We start from the raw sequence: 17,176 nt of genomic DNA on the forward strand, positions 1-17,176 counted from the left end.
AGCACTCACAGAAGACTTGCAGTAAAGATGTCAGCGGTTTATTCTGTTAACAAAGAGTATCTGTAGCTGCATATCACATTTAAGGAGAAAAAAACCACTGTAGTTCTTTCCATTCATTTAAATATGCAAATTAAATTGAACATTTTACTTCCTACCACAATTAGACTGAATAGATATTGCAAGATTATAATAAACTAAGCAAAAAGGCAAAACTAAAACAAAAAACATTTTAAAGACAAATCTGTTTATATTTTGTGCTGAGGAAGATGACAGTACCTCAATAGTGATTATTCTCCTCTTACATCGGTAAAGAACTGGAAGCTATTAAATCTAATACATGTTAGTTTTGGGGTAGCATTAATGTTTTCAATTGTTCTGTTTAAACATATAATCTGAGTGAAAAACCAAAGGAAAGCAAAAACACAAGAAGGCTCTGGAAATAAAATTCTTTCTCATGAGCTTTGGTCTAATGCATGGTTGATGAAGTCATGAGAATATGCTCATATCTTTGATTTTATTTCAGCAGTTTCCAGAAAATACAGTAATAAAGAAATAAACTTCTATTGCTACTTGATGCCTAAAAGTTTAAATTTAGTATGTGGATCAAATTAATTCCCAGTGTTCCACTTTCAGCTTTTGCATTAAAAGACCTGTGCATTTTATTCCTTAATACAAATAATTAGCAGTGTTCTCAGGGAAAAACACTTCTTGATTTACAGAGCAGATTTTTATTACTGAACTGCAAAGCTATTTGTTAGAGATAAATGGTAGTGACTATAACAAAAAAAAATTTAAGTCCCCCCGAAAGAAAAATTTAAGACTATAAAATACTGTAATAATATATTATGCTAATTAGGAGCTAAATGAAATAGCTTGGAATAGGGCAGATATCTATTGAGAATTAACACCATACTTCTAGGAGATTAATTATCATGTATAGAAGTTAAACTAGTCACAAGTGGCAAAGAAGAAAATGTATGTTGAGCCTCTTCTGTCCTAGAAGATGAGGCAACAAGTCATATTGGCCAGTGTGACATACCTTTAGAAGCAAGCGTCCTTGGCAGGTTGATAACTATCTAGGCTGAGCTGTCAAAGTCAGTTGCACTATTGTAGCTCATCAGCTATCAGCTGAAGATACCGTGGAACAATTCTAGCTTCCTCTCCACAGGCCTTACTCTGTCCCCTTCACGAGGTTCTGACATGTCCTAGGACACCAGTTGTCAAATCAGAAGTACAAACATTTTCTAAATGGTTCAGGGAATGCATGTAGTGTTCAAAAAAATCACTTCCCAAATCTTTAAAAAATGAATCCTTCTAAGAACACACCTTTTCTGCCAAAACCATTTTTAATTCCATTTCATAAGAGAAAGGATGTTCATTTGAACAGAACCTTTCATTGGCACATTGCTCTGAGGCATAAACTCTTGAATGCATCAAACAAAGGGATGATTTTGTATATTGGCAGCTATGCTAGAAAGTAAATGACTCTAATGGCTATGTATAAAATTCTTTCACAAGTCTGAACAAATTGAAGCAACTAATGGAGCTGTCACTGATAAATTATTTAAAATGATTTTGATGATTTCTTACTAAAAGTTGTTAAACATATAATGCAATGAAGTTTGTGGCAGGCTGAACTATAGCCCCCAAAAGATAACCACATCTTAATTCCTAGAACCTGTGAATGTCACATGGAAAAAAAATTTTGCAGACAGTATTAAATTAAGGATCTTGAAATGGAGATTATCCTGAATTATCTGGGTGGGCCCGAAATGTTACTGCTTTTATAAGAAAGAAGGAGACTTGACACAGACAGAAGAGCAGAAAGCAATATGACCACAGTGGCAGAGATTAGGTGATGCAGCCACAAGCCAACAAATGCTGGCATCCACCAGAGCTGGAAGAGGCAAGAAATTAGAGCTTCCAGAGGACACACATCCCTGACGACACCTTGATTTCACTCCAGTGATATGGATTTCAGTCTTCTGGCCTCCAAAAGTGTGAGAATAAATTTCTGTTGCTTTAAGACGAGTTTGTGGTAATTTGGAACAGCAACCACAGGAAACTAATAAGGAGTTCAAAGAATCAAATGACATTGCCATAACGAACTCCTTCCTGTCTTATCTACTTATATGTAAACATGTTTTGAAAACAAATCTATAAAAATAAGAAATCAGGGGACAAAATTGTTGCCAAATCCTGTCTCACTCTAGTAGAACGAATTCTTTAGAACATATTAAAAGAATATTTTTAAACCCTTCACACTTCACAATAGAGATGCATTTCCAAATAAAACATTTTAAGAGGATACTCCTTGTGTTTATGTCTTAAAAATGTGAAGGACTTACTTATTTCTTCAAGAAAAATTTAGGGTCTACACTACCATAAAGAGAACCACTGCTATGGATATTTGCACCTGTCTGTGCTACAACTGACTCAAAATGTGGTCCAAATGACAGCTTACTTTTTTAAATAAATCAAACACTTTGCATTGTGCTAATAAAATTATTATGAAATGTATTCTTCCATCAATTTGAGCTGTTTTAGCTCTAAAATTCCCATAGATCTTTAAATGAAGAGGGGTGGGTAAATTATAAAAATTTCTAGGCTTGTTTCCACTTTGCGCTACTTTCTTTCTCTTGTGACTACAAATAACAAAAAATAAAAAGAATAAAGAAATGATTATTCATAATTCTTTTCTATTTTTGTACCTCGGAAGAAAATCTTCACCATAGGATCTATACTAAAATAAACAGAAAAGCAGGACTTCCTGAAAAATAATGGCAAAGAAGCCACTGGCTTCACTCTCCCCAACAGAAAACCAAAACCAAATAAATAGCACTGAGATTTTCCCCAGAAGTATCCCAGAACTCAAATATGAAGATGAGGCAGTTCCACGGGCGACAGGAAAGTAAAGAAAAGCTCCAGATGGTAAGAGAATCAAACTTCCATATCCACCACGATGCCCCTCCCACAAGCTTGTGAAAAACTTTCCCCCAACTCACTGTGTTTACACCAGAAAAAGTGAGATTAAGGTGGACAACCTCTTACCCCATCTTGGGTTCCCTGGCAGAAGATCTGTCTCTGTCTTAATCATAGGAAGCATCGTGATTGCCTGATGGGAGAAATATCCCTGAGGACAGGCAGAGACATAAAAGGGGGCAGGACAACCATTCCCAGCCCCAGAAACTCTGCTCTGCAACCCAGCCAAAGGAGACACCAAATCAGAGTGGCTGTTCAGCAGCACCACACGATAGGAGGTTCATCCCACAGGTCCCCTGGCCATGGGTCCCTAGCCAGCTGTCCTGCACTGTTGGGATATCCCCTTTGGGAACCTCTCCCATTTGGAAAGTGCAGTGCTCTGACCTTCACTAGAGCCAAGGCGAACCTAGGTTTAAGGCACCACCTAGAGCCAAAAAGAAGGCAATGACCTATGGGCAAAAACCTCTAAGGAACATATCCAATAAAGAACAAAAGAAGCCAGGTAAAGAAGGCTCGAATAAATAACTAATCCTTCAGTGCCAAGATACAGACACACATCCACAAAAACAACAGCGAACAGGGAACCTTGATCTCTCTAAACAGACACAAGGAACCAGTTAGTGACCCCAGCAAGACAGCGATATGTGAGCTCTGACCAAGAATTTAAAATAGGACCTTTAAGGAAATTCAGTGACTGCCAGGATGAAATTGATAAAATCAGTTCAGATATTTATAAGATAAATTTAACAATGAGATTGAATTTTTTTAAAAAATACAACAAATTGTGAATCTGAGAACTACATTTTCTGAACTGAAAAATTCATTAGAGGCTCTCAACAGCAGAATGGATCAAGCAGAGGAAAACATCAATGAGTTGGCTATCTGAAAATACATGATCAGAAGGGAAAAAAGAAAAAAGAATGAAAAGGAACTGGGATCACTGAAAATTATCTCAAAACACCAAATCTAAGAATTATTGGTGTTCAAGAGGGAGCTGAACAAGAAATAGAAAAGCAATGATGTGAGACAATAACTCCGTATCCTTACCTACACCTATGTGAGGCAGGTGCTCAAAAAGGGTCCAGCTGTGGTCATCAATGTAATGATTCTTCAGGATCAACAGCTGACAAACATCTCGAGCCGTTATGTCACTGGGTACATCTAAAGCCCTGCTGGTTTCATCTTCACTGTATACTTTAATCACCTGTGTAGGTAGAAACAAGAAAAAGACCTAAAATATTCCTGTTTGTGTTTTTAATAAATTTTATTGTATATAAAGGATACAACATGATGTTATGAGATATATATAAATAAATAGCAAAATGGTTATATATTAAAACAAATTAACATGTCTATCACCTCACATAGCTACCCATTTTCTTGCAAGTGTGGCAAAGGCAGCTAAAATCTACTCATTTCTCAAAATTCCAAATTCAATACACTATTATGAACCATAGTTCTCATGTTGTGCATTAGAGCTCTAGATGTGTTCATCCCACACATCTGCTACTTTGTCTCCTTGATCTACATCTCATTTCCCTCCACCCCACCACTGTCCTTGGTAACCACTGTTTCGTTTTCTATCTCTGCATATTTGACTTATTTTTAGACAGCACATCTGAGATCATGCAATATTTTTCCTTCTGTTAGAAAAGAAAGAAGGACTTATTTCACTAAGCATAATGTCCTCCAGGTTCATCCATGTTGTAGCAAATGGCAGCATATTATTTTTTAAGGCTGAATAGTATTTCATTCTGTGTATCTGTATGTCTGTGTGTGTGTGTAATGCAAATATAAAATAAATTATGTATATATGCTCCAATATACACCCATCAATGGGACATGGTACTTAAGTTGTTTCCATATCTTAGCTATTGTAAATAATGCTGCAATGAACATGGGAGTGCAGGCATCTCTGTGACATGCTGACTTAAACTCCTTTGGGTATATATCCAAGAGAGGGATTGCTGGGTCATATATGGCAGTTCTATTTTTAATTTCTTTACAAATATCCATACTGTTTTTCAGAATGACTGTATCAATCCACATTCTCACCAACAGTGTACTAGCATTCCCTTTTTTCTACACTTTCACCAATACTTGTTATCTCTTGTCTTTTTGATAACAGCCATCCTAATGGGTATGAGGTAATATCTCATAGTGGTTTTGATTTGCATTTACCTGATGATTGGTGATGTTGACCACCTTTTCATATACCTGTTAGCCATTTTTATGTCTTCTTTGGAAAAATGTCTATTCAGGCCCTTTGCTTTTTTTATTTTTTTTGAAGGAGTTTCATTCTTTCACTCATGTTGCACAGGCTGGAGTGCAATGGTGCGATTTCGGCTCACTGCAGCCTCCACCTGCCAGGTTCAAATGATTCTCCTCTCTCAGCCTCCTGAGTAGCTGGGATTACAGGCATGCGCCACCACACCCAGCTAATTTTGTACTTTTTTTTAGTAGAGACGGGCTTTCACCACGTTAGTCAGGCTGGTCTCGAACTCTGACCTCAGGTGATCTGCCTTCCTCACCCTCCCAAAGTGCTAGGGTTACAGGTATGAACCACCACACCCAGTCCTTTGCTCATTTTTAATTGGGTTAATTGTTTTTCTGATATTGAGTTGTATGAGTTATTTATAAATTTTGGATATTAACCCTTATAATTACATGTGGTTTGCAAATACTTTTTCCCAATCCACAGGTAGCCTTTTTATTAAAATATTTTATTAAAATATCATTCTGGTAAGTCAGCAAAGATTAATCAGTTATAATTCCTTATACAGTGTCTTCTACATTTAATTTTCTTATACACTGAATGAATGTTACCTATCCAAGACTTGTTTATGTGCCAAAGCTACTTTGTCCGACAACTTTCATTCTCTTCAGTGTCTAAACTAAAGGTCATTCAATAACTATTTAGTATTACTTCCCCACCACTTTGGTCTATGAAAAAGCTATGTATCTCTCATCAATATTATAGCTGGGCACAGTGGTTCACATCTGTAATCTCAGCACTTTGGGAGGTTTAGGCAGGCGGATCACATGAGGTCAGGAGTTCAAGACCAGCCTGGCCAACATGGCAAAACCCCATCTCCACTAAAAATATAAAAAATTACAGCATGGTGGTACATGCCTGTAATTCCAGCTACTTGGGAGGCTGAGGCACAAGAATCACTTGAACCTGGGAGGCGGAGGTTGCAGTGAGCCAGGATCGTGCCACTGCACTCCAGCCTAGGTGACAGAGTGAGACTCCATCTAAAAATAAAATAAAATAAAATTTCATATTCTATATTTAAATTCCGTAAATAACCCTAGTAACATGGGTGATTTATTGCAGATATACTCAAGTAGTACAAGGAGGGAATAGAACCAGACTTTATGAAAAGATTTCTCCATCTCAGGTATGAATATTTCGGTAAAAACTGGCCAGATGTTCACCCAATCCTTTCTCTTTTCTCCCCTGCAATTAGTTGTGGCCAAAGAATTGAATTTTACTCAATGGAATGTAAGCATATAGAATGTTACACTTCCTGGACCATGAAAATCTCCTACATATTGTCCTCCATTGCTTTTTGCCATTCTCCCACTGAACAGAATGACTACAAAGGCCTAGAGGAAAGGAAAGCCATAAGACAGAATGAGCCTTTGTTCCTAAATAACCACATAGAAGACGCCTAACTATGAAAACCCATATAAGACTCTGACATGAGCAAGAAATAAACTTCTATTCTGTTAACTCACTGTGAATTAGGATTTATCTATTACAGCACTAATGTTATAAATTAAAATGATATATCAATTCTGTCCTATCTTTAAAAAATTATACTTAATGACAGTGCAATGAAATAGTTGCTCTCTCTTACAATGATATAAAGTGGTAAAACTATTTTGTACATCTATTGGAGAATATTTACCAAAAGTATTAAATGGTCTATTCCTTTGACCCAGCAATTTTTCTTAAGCAAACTACCTCAAATATCTGAACTAAATATGGAAAATGGCTTTAGGCATTACATGTCCAGCAAAGCATTATGTGTCATTCTATTGACCTAAACATCCAACAATAAAAAAAAAAATGCAAACTACAGTATTTTCACAGAATGGAATATTATATGGTCCCTAAAAATGTTATTCAAGAAAATGATATAAGAGCACTTAAAAATTCTTCAGTGGTACGTGCAAAATTACTTGGCTTTGTCTACCAGTCGCCTGCTCCTCTTCTGATAGATAGATAAATTTCCTTTTAGAGTACCACTCCCTCCCTCACCAGCAGACTTTGTGCTCTGGTAGCTCCACCTTCAGCTCAGTGACAGTTTGCTGGAGCTGCTGGAACTGGCTTGCAAGAGCTGATTATTAAATATTCAGGAGCTCTAAAAGCCAGGCATCTTAAAATCAGCCATGATGGAAGTATTTATATGATAGAAACCAGTAAATTCTACATATAAGGTCTTTTTAAAATTTTTATTTTTAGAGCCAGTTTATCAGTGCACCATCGCCTCAGCTCCAGGGTGGAAGATGTTTTCTATATTGACCAATCAGTACCCAGACAACAGTGATTATTTAACAGATGAGCATGTGACTTAATCAGAAGGAGTTAGAGCCAATTTAGATATATGTTCACATAACCTTGGCGCACACTTCCTTTTCTACTGGACCTAAGCCTGGGAAAATGTAGGCTGAAGCTGCTACTGTTACTAAAAGAACAACTGTGGGCAAATGGGGCCCACACAGAGTAAGTCATGATGCAATAGACCGAATGTTTGTACCCTCCAAAATTCACATGTTGAATCCCTAGTCCCAGATGATGATATCTGGAAGTGGGGCCTTTGGGAGGTAATTACATTATGTAGGTGGGGCCCCTATAAATAGGATTAGTGTCCTATGGAATAGATCAGTATGTGATCCAAACCAAATAAGACAAACACTTGCAAACCATTCTTTCTTAGTTGCACATGTGATTCCTTCTACCTGGAAGAAATTTCAGTGCCCCGCTCACAAACAACAGGCTTTCTCTGGCAGACTTCCACCTAAATTTGGCCCTGGTTCCAATCGCACTTGCTCCAGAAAGTCTTCCCTGACTGTCCAAGGGTTCATAATGTGCCTCTTTTATGTGCTCTCATTTTGTACTTTTTGTTTGCATGTCTTTCTCCCCAGCTATGTGTCTTAGACTGTTTTGTGCTGATATTAAGGAATATCTGAGGCTGGGTAATTTATAAAGAAAAGAGGTTTATTCGGCTCATGGTTCTGCAGGCTGGAGAATAAGGATGGTGCTGGCATCTACTTCTGGTAAGGACCTCAGGATGCGTACAGTCATGTCAGAAGACAAAGGGGGAGCAGGGGTGTCACATGGCAAGAGAGAAGGCAAGAGAGAAAGCAAGAGGGAGGGGAGGGAGGTGTAAGATGCTTTTTAACAGACAGATCTCTTGGGAGCTAAGAGTGAAAACTCACTCAATCCCATGAATATGGCACCAGGACATTCATGAGGAATCTGTCCCCATGACCCAAACACCTCCTGCTAAGCTCCACCTCCAACACTGGGGATCAAATTTCAACATGAGATTTGGAGAGGACAAATATCCAAACTGTATCACTCTCCTAGCAAAAACTCTTTTAAGAAAAGTCTCTCTTCATTCATCATTTATCATTGTATCACAGGAACCTACCCCAGGGTGATACATGACTTAATACAGATATGTGGAGTGAGGGAACTTTGTACCACTTACAAAGCCTATCACAGTGCGTTGTAAACGGTAGGTACTCTATATAATGGCAAATTTTAATAGAAAAGTATTTTCTGCCTTTGAGTATATAATTAATTACCATTTTCATGCTCAGGAAATTAACAATATTCTCAATGAGTAAGAGACAAATACTTTCTCATCATACAAATTCCTAGGTAGGAACTGACTCAATATGGCAGTTCTGAGTTTTTGAAGTCATTGAGGCTGATACCAAATCATATGAAAAAGGTCATAAAAACACACTGTCAAAATCAGATGCTATTCTCTCTGAATTTTCACTTCATTCAAATTTTGGTGAATACATGTCATGCCCTATGATGTAAAGGTCTATTTGGAGTCTCAGTGTTTCTCATGTTTGCATCTTGGTAGGCCACTGCTCTTAAGTATATATCTTCAGTATGTGCATCTATACTAGACAACTGATGGAATTCTGAGGCATGCTGCTGTGCTTACAACTGCCTGGACTAAACACTCGTGGGTGCTTCTGCCAAAGATGATGTGAAGATGACCACTCTTGAGAGAACAAGAGGAACCAACTCTGGGACTGCTCTTTCATATGCAGCAATAACATCACTGTTTCTGTTCCCTGCTGCACATTCCATGCCAAGAAATGGGGAGCCTGAAGAATGATCTAGGGGTTGCTGAAAATGTTCTCTGCACCTCCTGACTACCCCCATATGTTTTCCTACAGTAAGCTCTCATCACCTGGGGTAACAGAAGTATGCCTCTTATTTTGCATGTTCTATCTCTTATTTCAGAGAAGCTAAGAAAATGAAAAACTAGAGACATTCTGAAGGCTAAACCAATTTTTTTAAAAAAAGGGCTAGAAAAGAGCAAGAGGTAAAGTTGGATAAAATGAGAAAGTGACTAAATAATCAGGATATGCCACTATTTTCTTCAGACTATGTCACTGCAAATTTAGACATAAGTTGACAAGAATTGAGATGCACAAATTTAGAGGGGCTTAGGCCAACTTGAATTTCTGGAATAAGTGCATATATTTTATTGTTAGAATGAATAAAACCTGCTGAGAGAAAAATTTAATATTTTTGTTTGAGATCCATTTCAAGCCCTTATTTTTTAAAAATCCTATTTAATGCTCACACTTATCCAAAATACACATTCATCTATGAATAACGAAATTATATTTAGGTTGATATTCCATGCAGTAAATCTCTGTCATCTCTTAGATATAGTCTGTAATTATCAAAATTCCTTATACGATGAATGGGATGCCTTTGTTAAAAAGTCTCATTTAATTTCTATTTATTTCTCCTTAAAATAAATGAAAGGGCCAGTGCGGTGGCTCACACCTGTAATCCCAGCACTTTGGGAGGCCAAGGCGGGCAGATCACCTGAGATCAGGAGTTCGAGACCAGCCTGACCAACATGGAGAAACCCCATCTCTACTAAAAATACAATATTAGCCAGGAGTGGCTGTAATCCCAGCTACTCAGGAGGCTGAGGCAGGAGAATCGCTTGAACCCAGGAGGTGGAGGTTGCAGTGAGCCAAGATCGCGCCACTGCACTCCAGCCTGGGCAACAAGAGCAACACTCTGACTCAATAAAGAATATATATATATATATATATATATATATATATATATATATATATATGAAAAAGGAAAAGACAACTGAAGCCTTAACTCTCTAGTAGAGTTGAATATGCCTCTTGCCCAAAGAATTACTACACTAAACCTTCCTATTTAAGAATTCAACTCATCACAAAAACTGCATGACTATATGGGTTAAAACTAAGTTAAAGACTTTTGTGATCATGTAAAAAACAAATAGCAGAGCTGTTCTTAAGAACCACTGAAGCAAAATATTAGTATTCTATTTCCTATACATACTAAAAGGTAAAAAAAAATTTAAACATTATGTAATCACGCTATTTAATAAAGGGATATTATACATTTCTTTAATAAAGGGATATTATACATTTCCAGTGCAGTGGCCCAAATTCATAGCTTGCTTAGAGTTAGCAGTATATTATTCATATCAATTTATTTACAAGATCTTTTGAAATTGGATGCCAACAGGAAGAAATTCTTCCTGGACCCTAAAGAAGAATAGGAAGAAATTTTGTTCCATCAAAGGATTGAAAGTTGACTAGCAAGAGAAACATAGCACTGATAAGGTTTATCTATAACAACCCACCAGCATAAACAGAGCATCCAAAGAAGGCCAAGAGTGTACACACTGCCTGTGTTGGAAAGCCCTTCTGTGTCACTCTAATCCTGACAATCACAACAACCTTGGCCTTTGGAGTAGTTTACAGCTTCAAAAACTGCCCTAGGAGCACATGGCACCTAGCAATGCAAATTTAATACGTAGTCACTGCAGCCCTTGCAGGGATATGCTGGAATGTGCGTGAAGCAAATCTCTGTTTTGGCTGACATTCTATCAAGGCATGTTTTATACACTTTACACATCAACTCCTCCCCTAGACTGCTCTTCATAAAAAGTAAGTGGAGGAAAGAGATTAAAAAAACTAACACAACCCATTTTTAGAATACTAGATGCAACAATGTTAAAGTACAAGAAGAAATGGTAACTTTTCAGAAAAAAAAACTTGAGGCCTTTTAAAGCCTCTAGACTAAAAGCGACAAAATATTTAAAATGAAAGTCAAAGGCCATTTCTAAAAATAAATAAACAAAATAAAGTCAAGTCATTATGTATCACCTTGCTCCCAAAGCATACTTAGTATTTCTCTGCATCACCTGAAATTCTAAGAACATATTTGGAAAGCTATAACTAAGGAAAAAAGTGAGCAAAGGCTAAGCAGTCAGCCTTTCTCCTCCTCCTTGCTGACTCCAAGGAATGGGATGGCATGGGATAGCCAGATCCTTTTCAATGTGAATTCATTCTAGAATATTTGAAATGAATTCGGCGTTGTCAATGGTCATCTGAGAATGTCACAGAGCAAAAGAGGGCTTTGGATCTGCCATGACTGGAAAGTCATTAATTATGCCATAGGTTTGCCCCACTTATCCTTTGTTTCTTCAAGAATAGAGAGAAGAGAAATCATTATTCAGCAGGTAAAATAATGAGCATGGATTAAACATAAAACAATGAGTAAGAATCCATAAGATGAAGCAAGAGAAAGAAAAAAAAGAGCAAAAGTGAAAGAAAAAGATATTTGGGCATAGTTATCTATGGTTATCTTCTGTGTCAAAGTTTCTATTTTAGGAAATTTTAAATTCAATAGTTAAACCTAACTAAATTACTGTTAATTAATTAGTCTTCAATTTAAAATAATTTAAATATTATATTTAATTTAAATTTATTTTAAATATCATATTTAAATATGACCTTAGCGTGATAAGACATATATAATTTTTAAACAGAAATATAAATTCATTAATTTATGTATTGTATCTATTAATTATATATGTATAGTTAACATATAGTTAATACAAAATAAAAGTAAGAAACAAGGCTCACAGGAATTTGCTCTGAACTGTGTCCTAAAGCTAAGCTTATTTCTACGGCTCTTTGAAAGTTTATCATCTAACCACAGTAAAATTATAAAAGAGCTTATAATGTTTCAATATTTTTCTTTATTATTTTTAATAGATAGGCAATGTACTAATAGATAGGCAATGTACTAATATTTCATGTGAAATATTTTTATATCAGGGTCAGAGTAGTCCTGAATTTTTACATTCTTCTAAATAAGAAACACAGTGTCCTAAGATAACAAGAGACATTTTTAGATATCTTGAATTAAGCAACTCAGTAGTTCCCTTGAAAGAAAAGGAATGGGAAGCAATGTAGTCACTATTACTTATTCCAAATCTCTAATTGTGTTTTTAAAATTTTGCATTTTAAAAATAAAGACTGCTCCCGAAGACCCTAACAGCTCAAGAATATCCACTGCTTTCTTATTGCTATCCTGTATTATTTTCCTAGCTGTCAAATATTTACTAAGAGAAAAACAGTATATAGTTTTGAGAAATCAGGTTGCAAGAAAAGCCTCCAATCCTCTCCACTTGCGAGGGATAGTCAAAAACACATTTTCCTTGAGCATGAACAGTACATGTTAAATTAGTTATAAGACATTACTTAAAACAGACACTGTCACCAATATCAGAATTACAAGGATTGACACAAACAGGTTTATTCCACATCCTTGTACCCCCTTTCACTTTATTCCCTACAATCCTGTCCTCTGACTCCAATCCTACACTTTCTTCTGTTTCTTGAAAAAGTCATGCTCCTTCTCAACACAGGGCCCTTGCACATGCTACTGCTTGTGCTTAGAACACGGTTTCCCTACCCTCTACTTTTTCTGCTCCCTCATATCTTAGGATAAACCATTATTTCTGGGAGGAAGCTTCCAAAGACCCTCCAGCTTAGGTCCAGGCCTTTTGTTGCAAGCATGCAAGTGTGCAACTATAATTACTACCTGTTGCCCTTCACCATAAGAACAATGTACGACATCAGGGACCACTGTTTTCTCCTCTTTATATCCCAAGCAGTGAGCAAAATGTGGGGCACACAGCGACAGTCAAAACGATTCCTTCAGTGATGAAAGAAACCATCATGTACACCCCTGTATGAGACAGTATTAGTGAATTCCAAAATGGTAGTGTTGACACCTCACGGAGTTTGAAAACCTCTATGGGAGAAAAGACACATGTGAACCAAAGAGAAAATTTAGGCACATTTTCATGAAACTTATGGACTGAACAAAGGTGGCTTAGGTGACTGCTGAGAGCCATTTCATATCTGGGATTCTGAAAGAATAAGGAAAGAAGGTAAGAAAACACCTGTGTGGGACAAACATGAGCAAACATACTGAGGAAGAAAGGAGTGAACAATACTCAGGAAAGAATAACCAGACCACACTAAATGGAGATCAGAAGGGCTAAGTTATGAGGACAGGGAGTAAGCATGGGTGCCAGGCAGCCTGAGGAGGGGGTGCCTTCACCCGGTACTGCGGTACACTGGTTTCCATCAGTGCAAACTACCCAGGGGCCACCACAATAGGAAATGCTTTTCAAGATACACAAGTGATGGGTAGCTTTTTAAAAAGTTGGCAACGTAGAAATAATTCTTAAAAATTAAATGTTATTTAATAATAAAAATGACAGTTTTACATGAATGTGATTACAAAGTGGTAAGAGAATCAGGATAAATAACCACATGATGATTTAATCACTTAGGAAAGGGTTCAGCTACAATAACAGAAAGTCATTCCTACCTACAATGGGTTAGCCAGATTGAGGTTGACTTCCTTCTCACATTTGAAACCAGGGCAGGCAGCTCAGGATTTGGTGAGGCAGTTCCATCAAGTCACCCCTGACCAAGGCTCTTTCTGTCCTTTCACAATCTTTGAGGTATGGCTCTTATCATTAAGGTCGCAAGATGGATCATCTCCACACCACCTCTGTAAAAACCCAGCCCTGGTATAGATTTGTATGATATTACATTTCTGCAGTAAATTATAGGGTCATGCCTGGGTAAAGAGATTCAGAAATAGAGAACTTGTGTTCCTGGGGATCCACAGAGAGCTTCCAGGAGTCCTGGATATGAATTCAAAATTCACAGATGAGGTTTTATGATGCATTAATTTCCCATCCAGCAACAGGCTAAAGAGTAGTGGTCTCACTACTGGAAATGCCCTAAACTTGGCACAGAAGGGAAGTCAGCACTGTCACACCAGATAGCCTGGGGCACTGACACTGCAGCAGCATGCCGCATCTAGGGTTCCAACCAAGAGAAAAAAAGCCTGCAGGCAAGAAGAGGCTCAGGACATCTCCTTAAAGCCCCTCCATTCACCTTTATCCTCCTACTCTATTATTTACCTTTTCTGCTCTCCTTGTCTCAGGCCAAGAGCCATGAAGAGTACTCATTCTTTGGGCCTCCTTTCTTCCTATTAGGTAGAAAGAAGGACTCTAACTCAAGTGGGGGTTCAATTTGACAAAGAGAAATTCAAGCCCTTTCAGTTGGCTCTGTTATGTGGCAGAAAAAAAGATAAAAGAAACTGCTCCAATTTCATTATAAAAGAAAGCAAACATTAACAACTAAGTTAGAAAATATCCTAAGTTATCACATACAGACACACACACACACAGACACACATGTTAAGACCTAAATCCAATATGAATAATAGAGGTTCAAATCACAAATCCCACACTAAAGTTTCCGATGATTTCATCAAAGCCGTGTTCTCTGAAGTTTCAGTGTTTTTAATACTCATGCAATTCCTGCTAAGATGCCAGTGCTAATTCATCTTTGAAACAAGAAAACCTCTGCAAGTGCTAATGCTAATTCATATTTAAAGCAGAATACCACTGGCCATGCTTATGTTGGACACAATGTTATTTCAGGATCTCATTTCAGTTTTTAAGCAATAGTTTATTCCCAGAACAGCCATAAGACATGTCTAAGTGAAAAAGTTAAAAATTGATTCACACAGTGAGAAAGAAGAACAAGTAGTAGGGCAGGGGTGGAATAAGTGTTTAGAAGAGAGGGAAAACGTGAGGTGGAGAAAGATACTGTTTGCTAGAGCCCAAGACACATCAGACTTTATTGCAATTATTGACTTGTCTGGCATCAATTGAAGCCCTTTTAGGAACTACCTTATTTCCTTGATTTTTTAAAAGCACATTTTTTTCACATTTAACTTCTCTGAAACCTGGATGTAACTTACCCTTAATGGTATGTTATAGTTTTATTGGAAGTATATAAAATAATGATGCTTCTTACAACTTAAAGTGCCATACAATCAATAAAATATGCTATGTTCAACCTTCCCAGGACATTTGGGGGTATTATTTCATAAACTTATAATAGTGTACAAAACATCACTTTCTAGATCCTAACATTCCCGTGCAGTAACAAACACTGGGAACAACTGATGTATATCCATTTTGTAATTTTACTTTTCCTTCATTTTTCTAAATATTTATTTATTTACTTTTCTTATTTTATTTTTCCATGAGTTATTGGGGTACAGGTGGTATTTGGTTACATGAATAAGTTCCTTAGTGGTGATTTGTGAGATTTTGGTGCACCCGTCACCTGAGCAGCATATACTGCACCATTTGTAGTCTTTTATCCCTTGCCTGCTCCCTCTTTTCCCCCCAAGTCCCCGAAGTCCATTGTATCATTCTTATGCCTTTGCATCTTCATAGCTTAGCTCTCACATATTAGTGAGAACATATGATGTTTGATTTTTATTCCCGAGTCACTTCACTTAGAATAATAGTCTCCAATTTCATCCAGGTTGCTACAAATGCCATTAATTCATTCCTCTTTATGGCTGAGTAGTATTCCATCATATAAATATACCAGTTTGTTTACCCACTCGTTGACTGATGGGCATTTGGGTTGGTTACACGATTTTGCCATTGTGGATTGTGCTGTAATAAACATGAATGTGCAAGTATCTTTTCGTATAATGACTTCTTTTCCTCTGGGTAGATACCCAGAAGTGGGATTGCTGGGTCAAATGGTAGTTCTACTTTTAGTTATTAAAGGAATCTCCATACTGTTTTCCATAGTGGTTGTACTAGTTTACATTTTTCTAAATATTTATTTTACATCAGTGAAAGACATGCATAGAGCACAGTCTTGTAAAAGAAATGGAATCTATACTGTTTAGAATCATAAAATACTAAAGGTTAGAAGGGTTCCTGGAGAACATCCACTGAAATCCTCCCATTTCACAAATGAAAAAGCTGAAGCTGGAGTCTTGACCTGCTCAAGGACCTCCAAATGGTCACCAGCCGAGCCAGCCACAGATACCCATTTCTGGCTCCCACCTGATGCTGTATTCTTACCATTCTGTTCGTCCAGTATTTAGGCTGCTTTAAGCTGCTGCTTCTACATGACATCTTGGATAAAAGTATTAGATAAATAAACACTAGAACATAATTAGATGTATACATACATATATCCTAAAGCACCTAGCTTTTTGAGTGTCAAAAAAAGACTATTTTTCTTTGTTTTGTTTTGTTTTTTCACTTTTCATAGCTTCTCGCCAGAATAATTGCAAATACTGAAGTAGCCAGCAGAGGGAGTCTTTATTTCTCAGTTTGTGCAAATAGAGAAAATATCATGTTTCGAAAACTGCAACCTTGTTCAAACTATGGGGTTTCTGTTTGATACAATCACAAGCTTGTGACAAAGTTAATATCTATTTTTTCAGAATTAGTAAATATTTGAATTTTTAAGATAAATGATTTCTACATATTAAACATTAATAAGAAGGATTTGGGGGGCATATGTATATATACATATGTGTCACCTCACCAGGAAACTTTCCTGAAACTCAAACTTGAAGTTTTCGCTGGGATTTCGAACAGTTATATCAAATTTTTTCTTCAAATATTGATAAAACTACCCAAGCTAATTTCAGTTTTGAAACTGCAAAATAATAATTCCTGGTATTTTCCCAAACAAAGCCTGAATGTATACGTTCAAATATGCATGTCTGATG

General features: G+C 36.9%; 1 protein-coding gene across 5 annotated transcripts in view; it reads right to left on the reverse strand.

The window, feature by feature from the left end:
* The window catches only part of GRB14 (growth factor receptor bound protein 14), a 129,129-nt gene that overhangs the window by 50,867 nt on the left and 61,086 nt on the right, over positions 1–17,176 (reverse strand). For all 5 annotated transcript variants that reach the window (XM_054679091.2, XM_515864.9, XM_054679090.2 and 2 more), the window contains one exon: positions 4,030–4,186. In XM_054679091.2, the coding sequence (XP_054535066.1) occupies positions 4,030–4,186 (157 nt within the window). The remainder of the gene's footprint in view (positions 1–4,029; positions 4,187–17,176) is intronic.

The sequence above is a fragment of the Pan troglodytes genome, chromosome 13 (assembly GCF_028858775.2).
Source record: "Pan troglodytes isolate AG18354 chromosome 13, NHGRI_mPanTro3-v2.0_pri, whole genome shotgun sequence".
NCBI lineage: Eukaryota > Metazoa > Chordata > Mammalia > Primates > Hominidae > Pan > Pan troglodytes.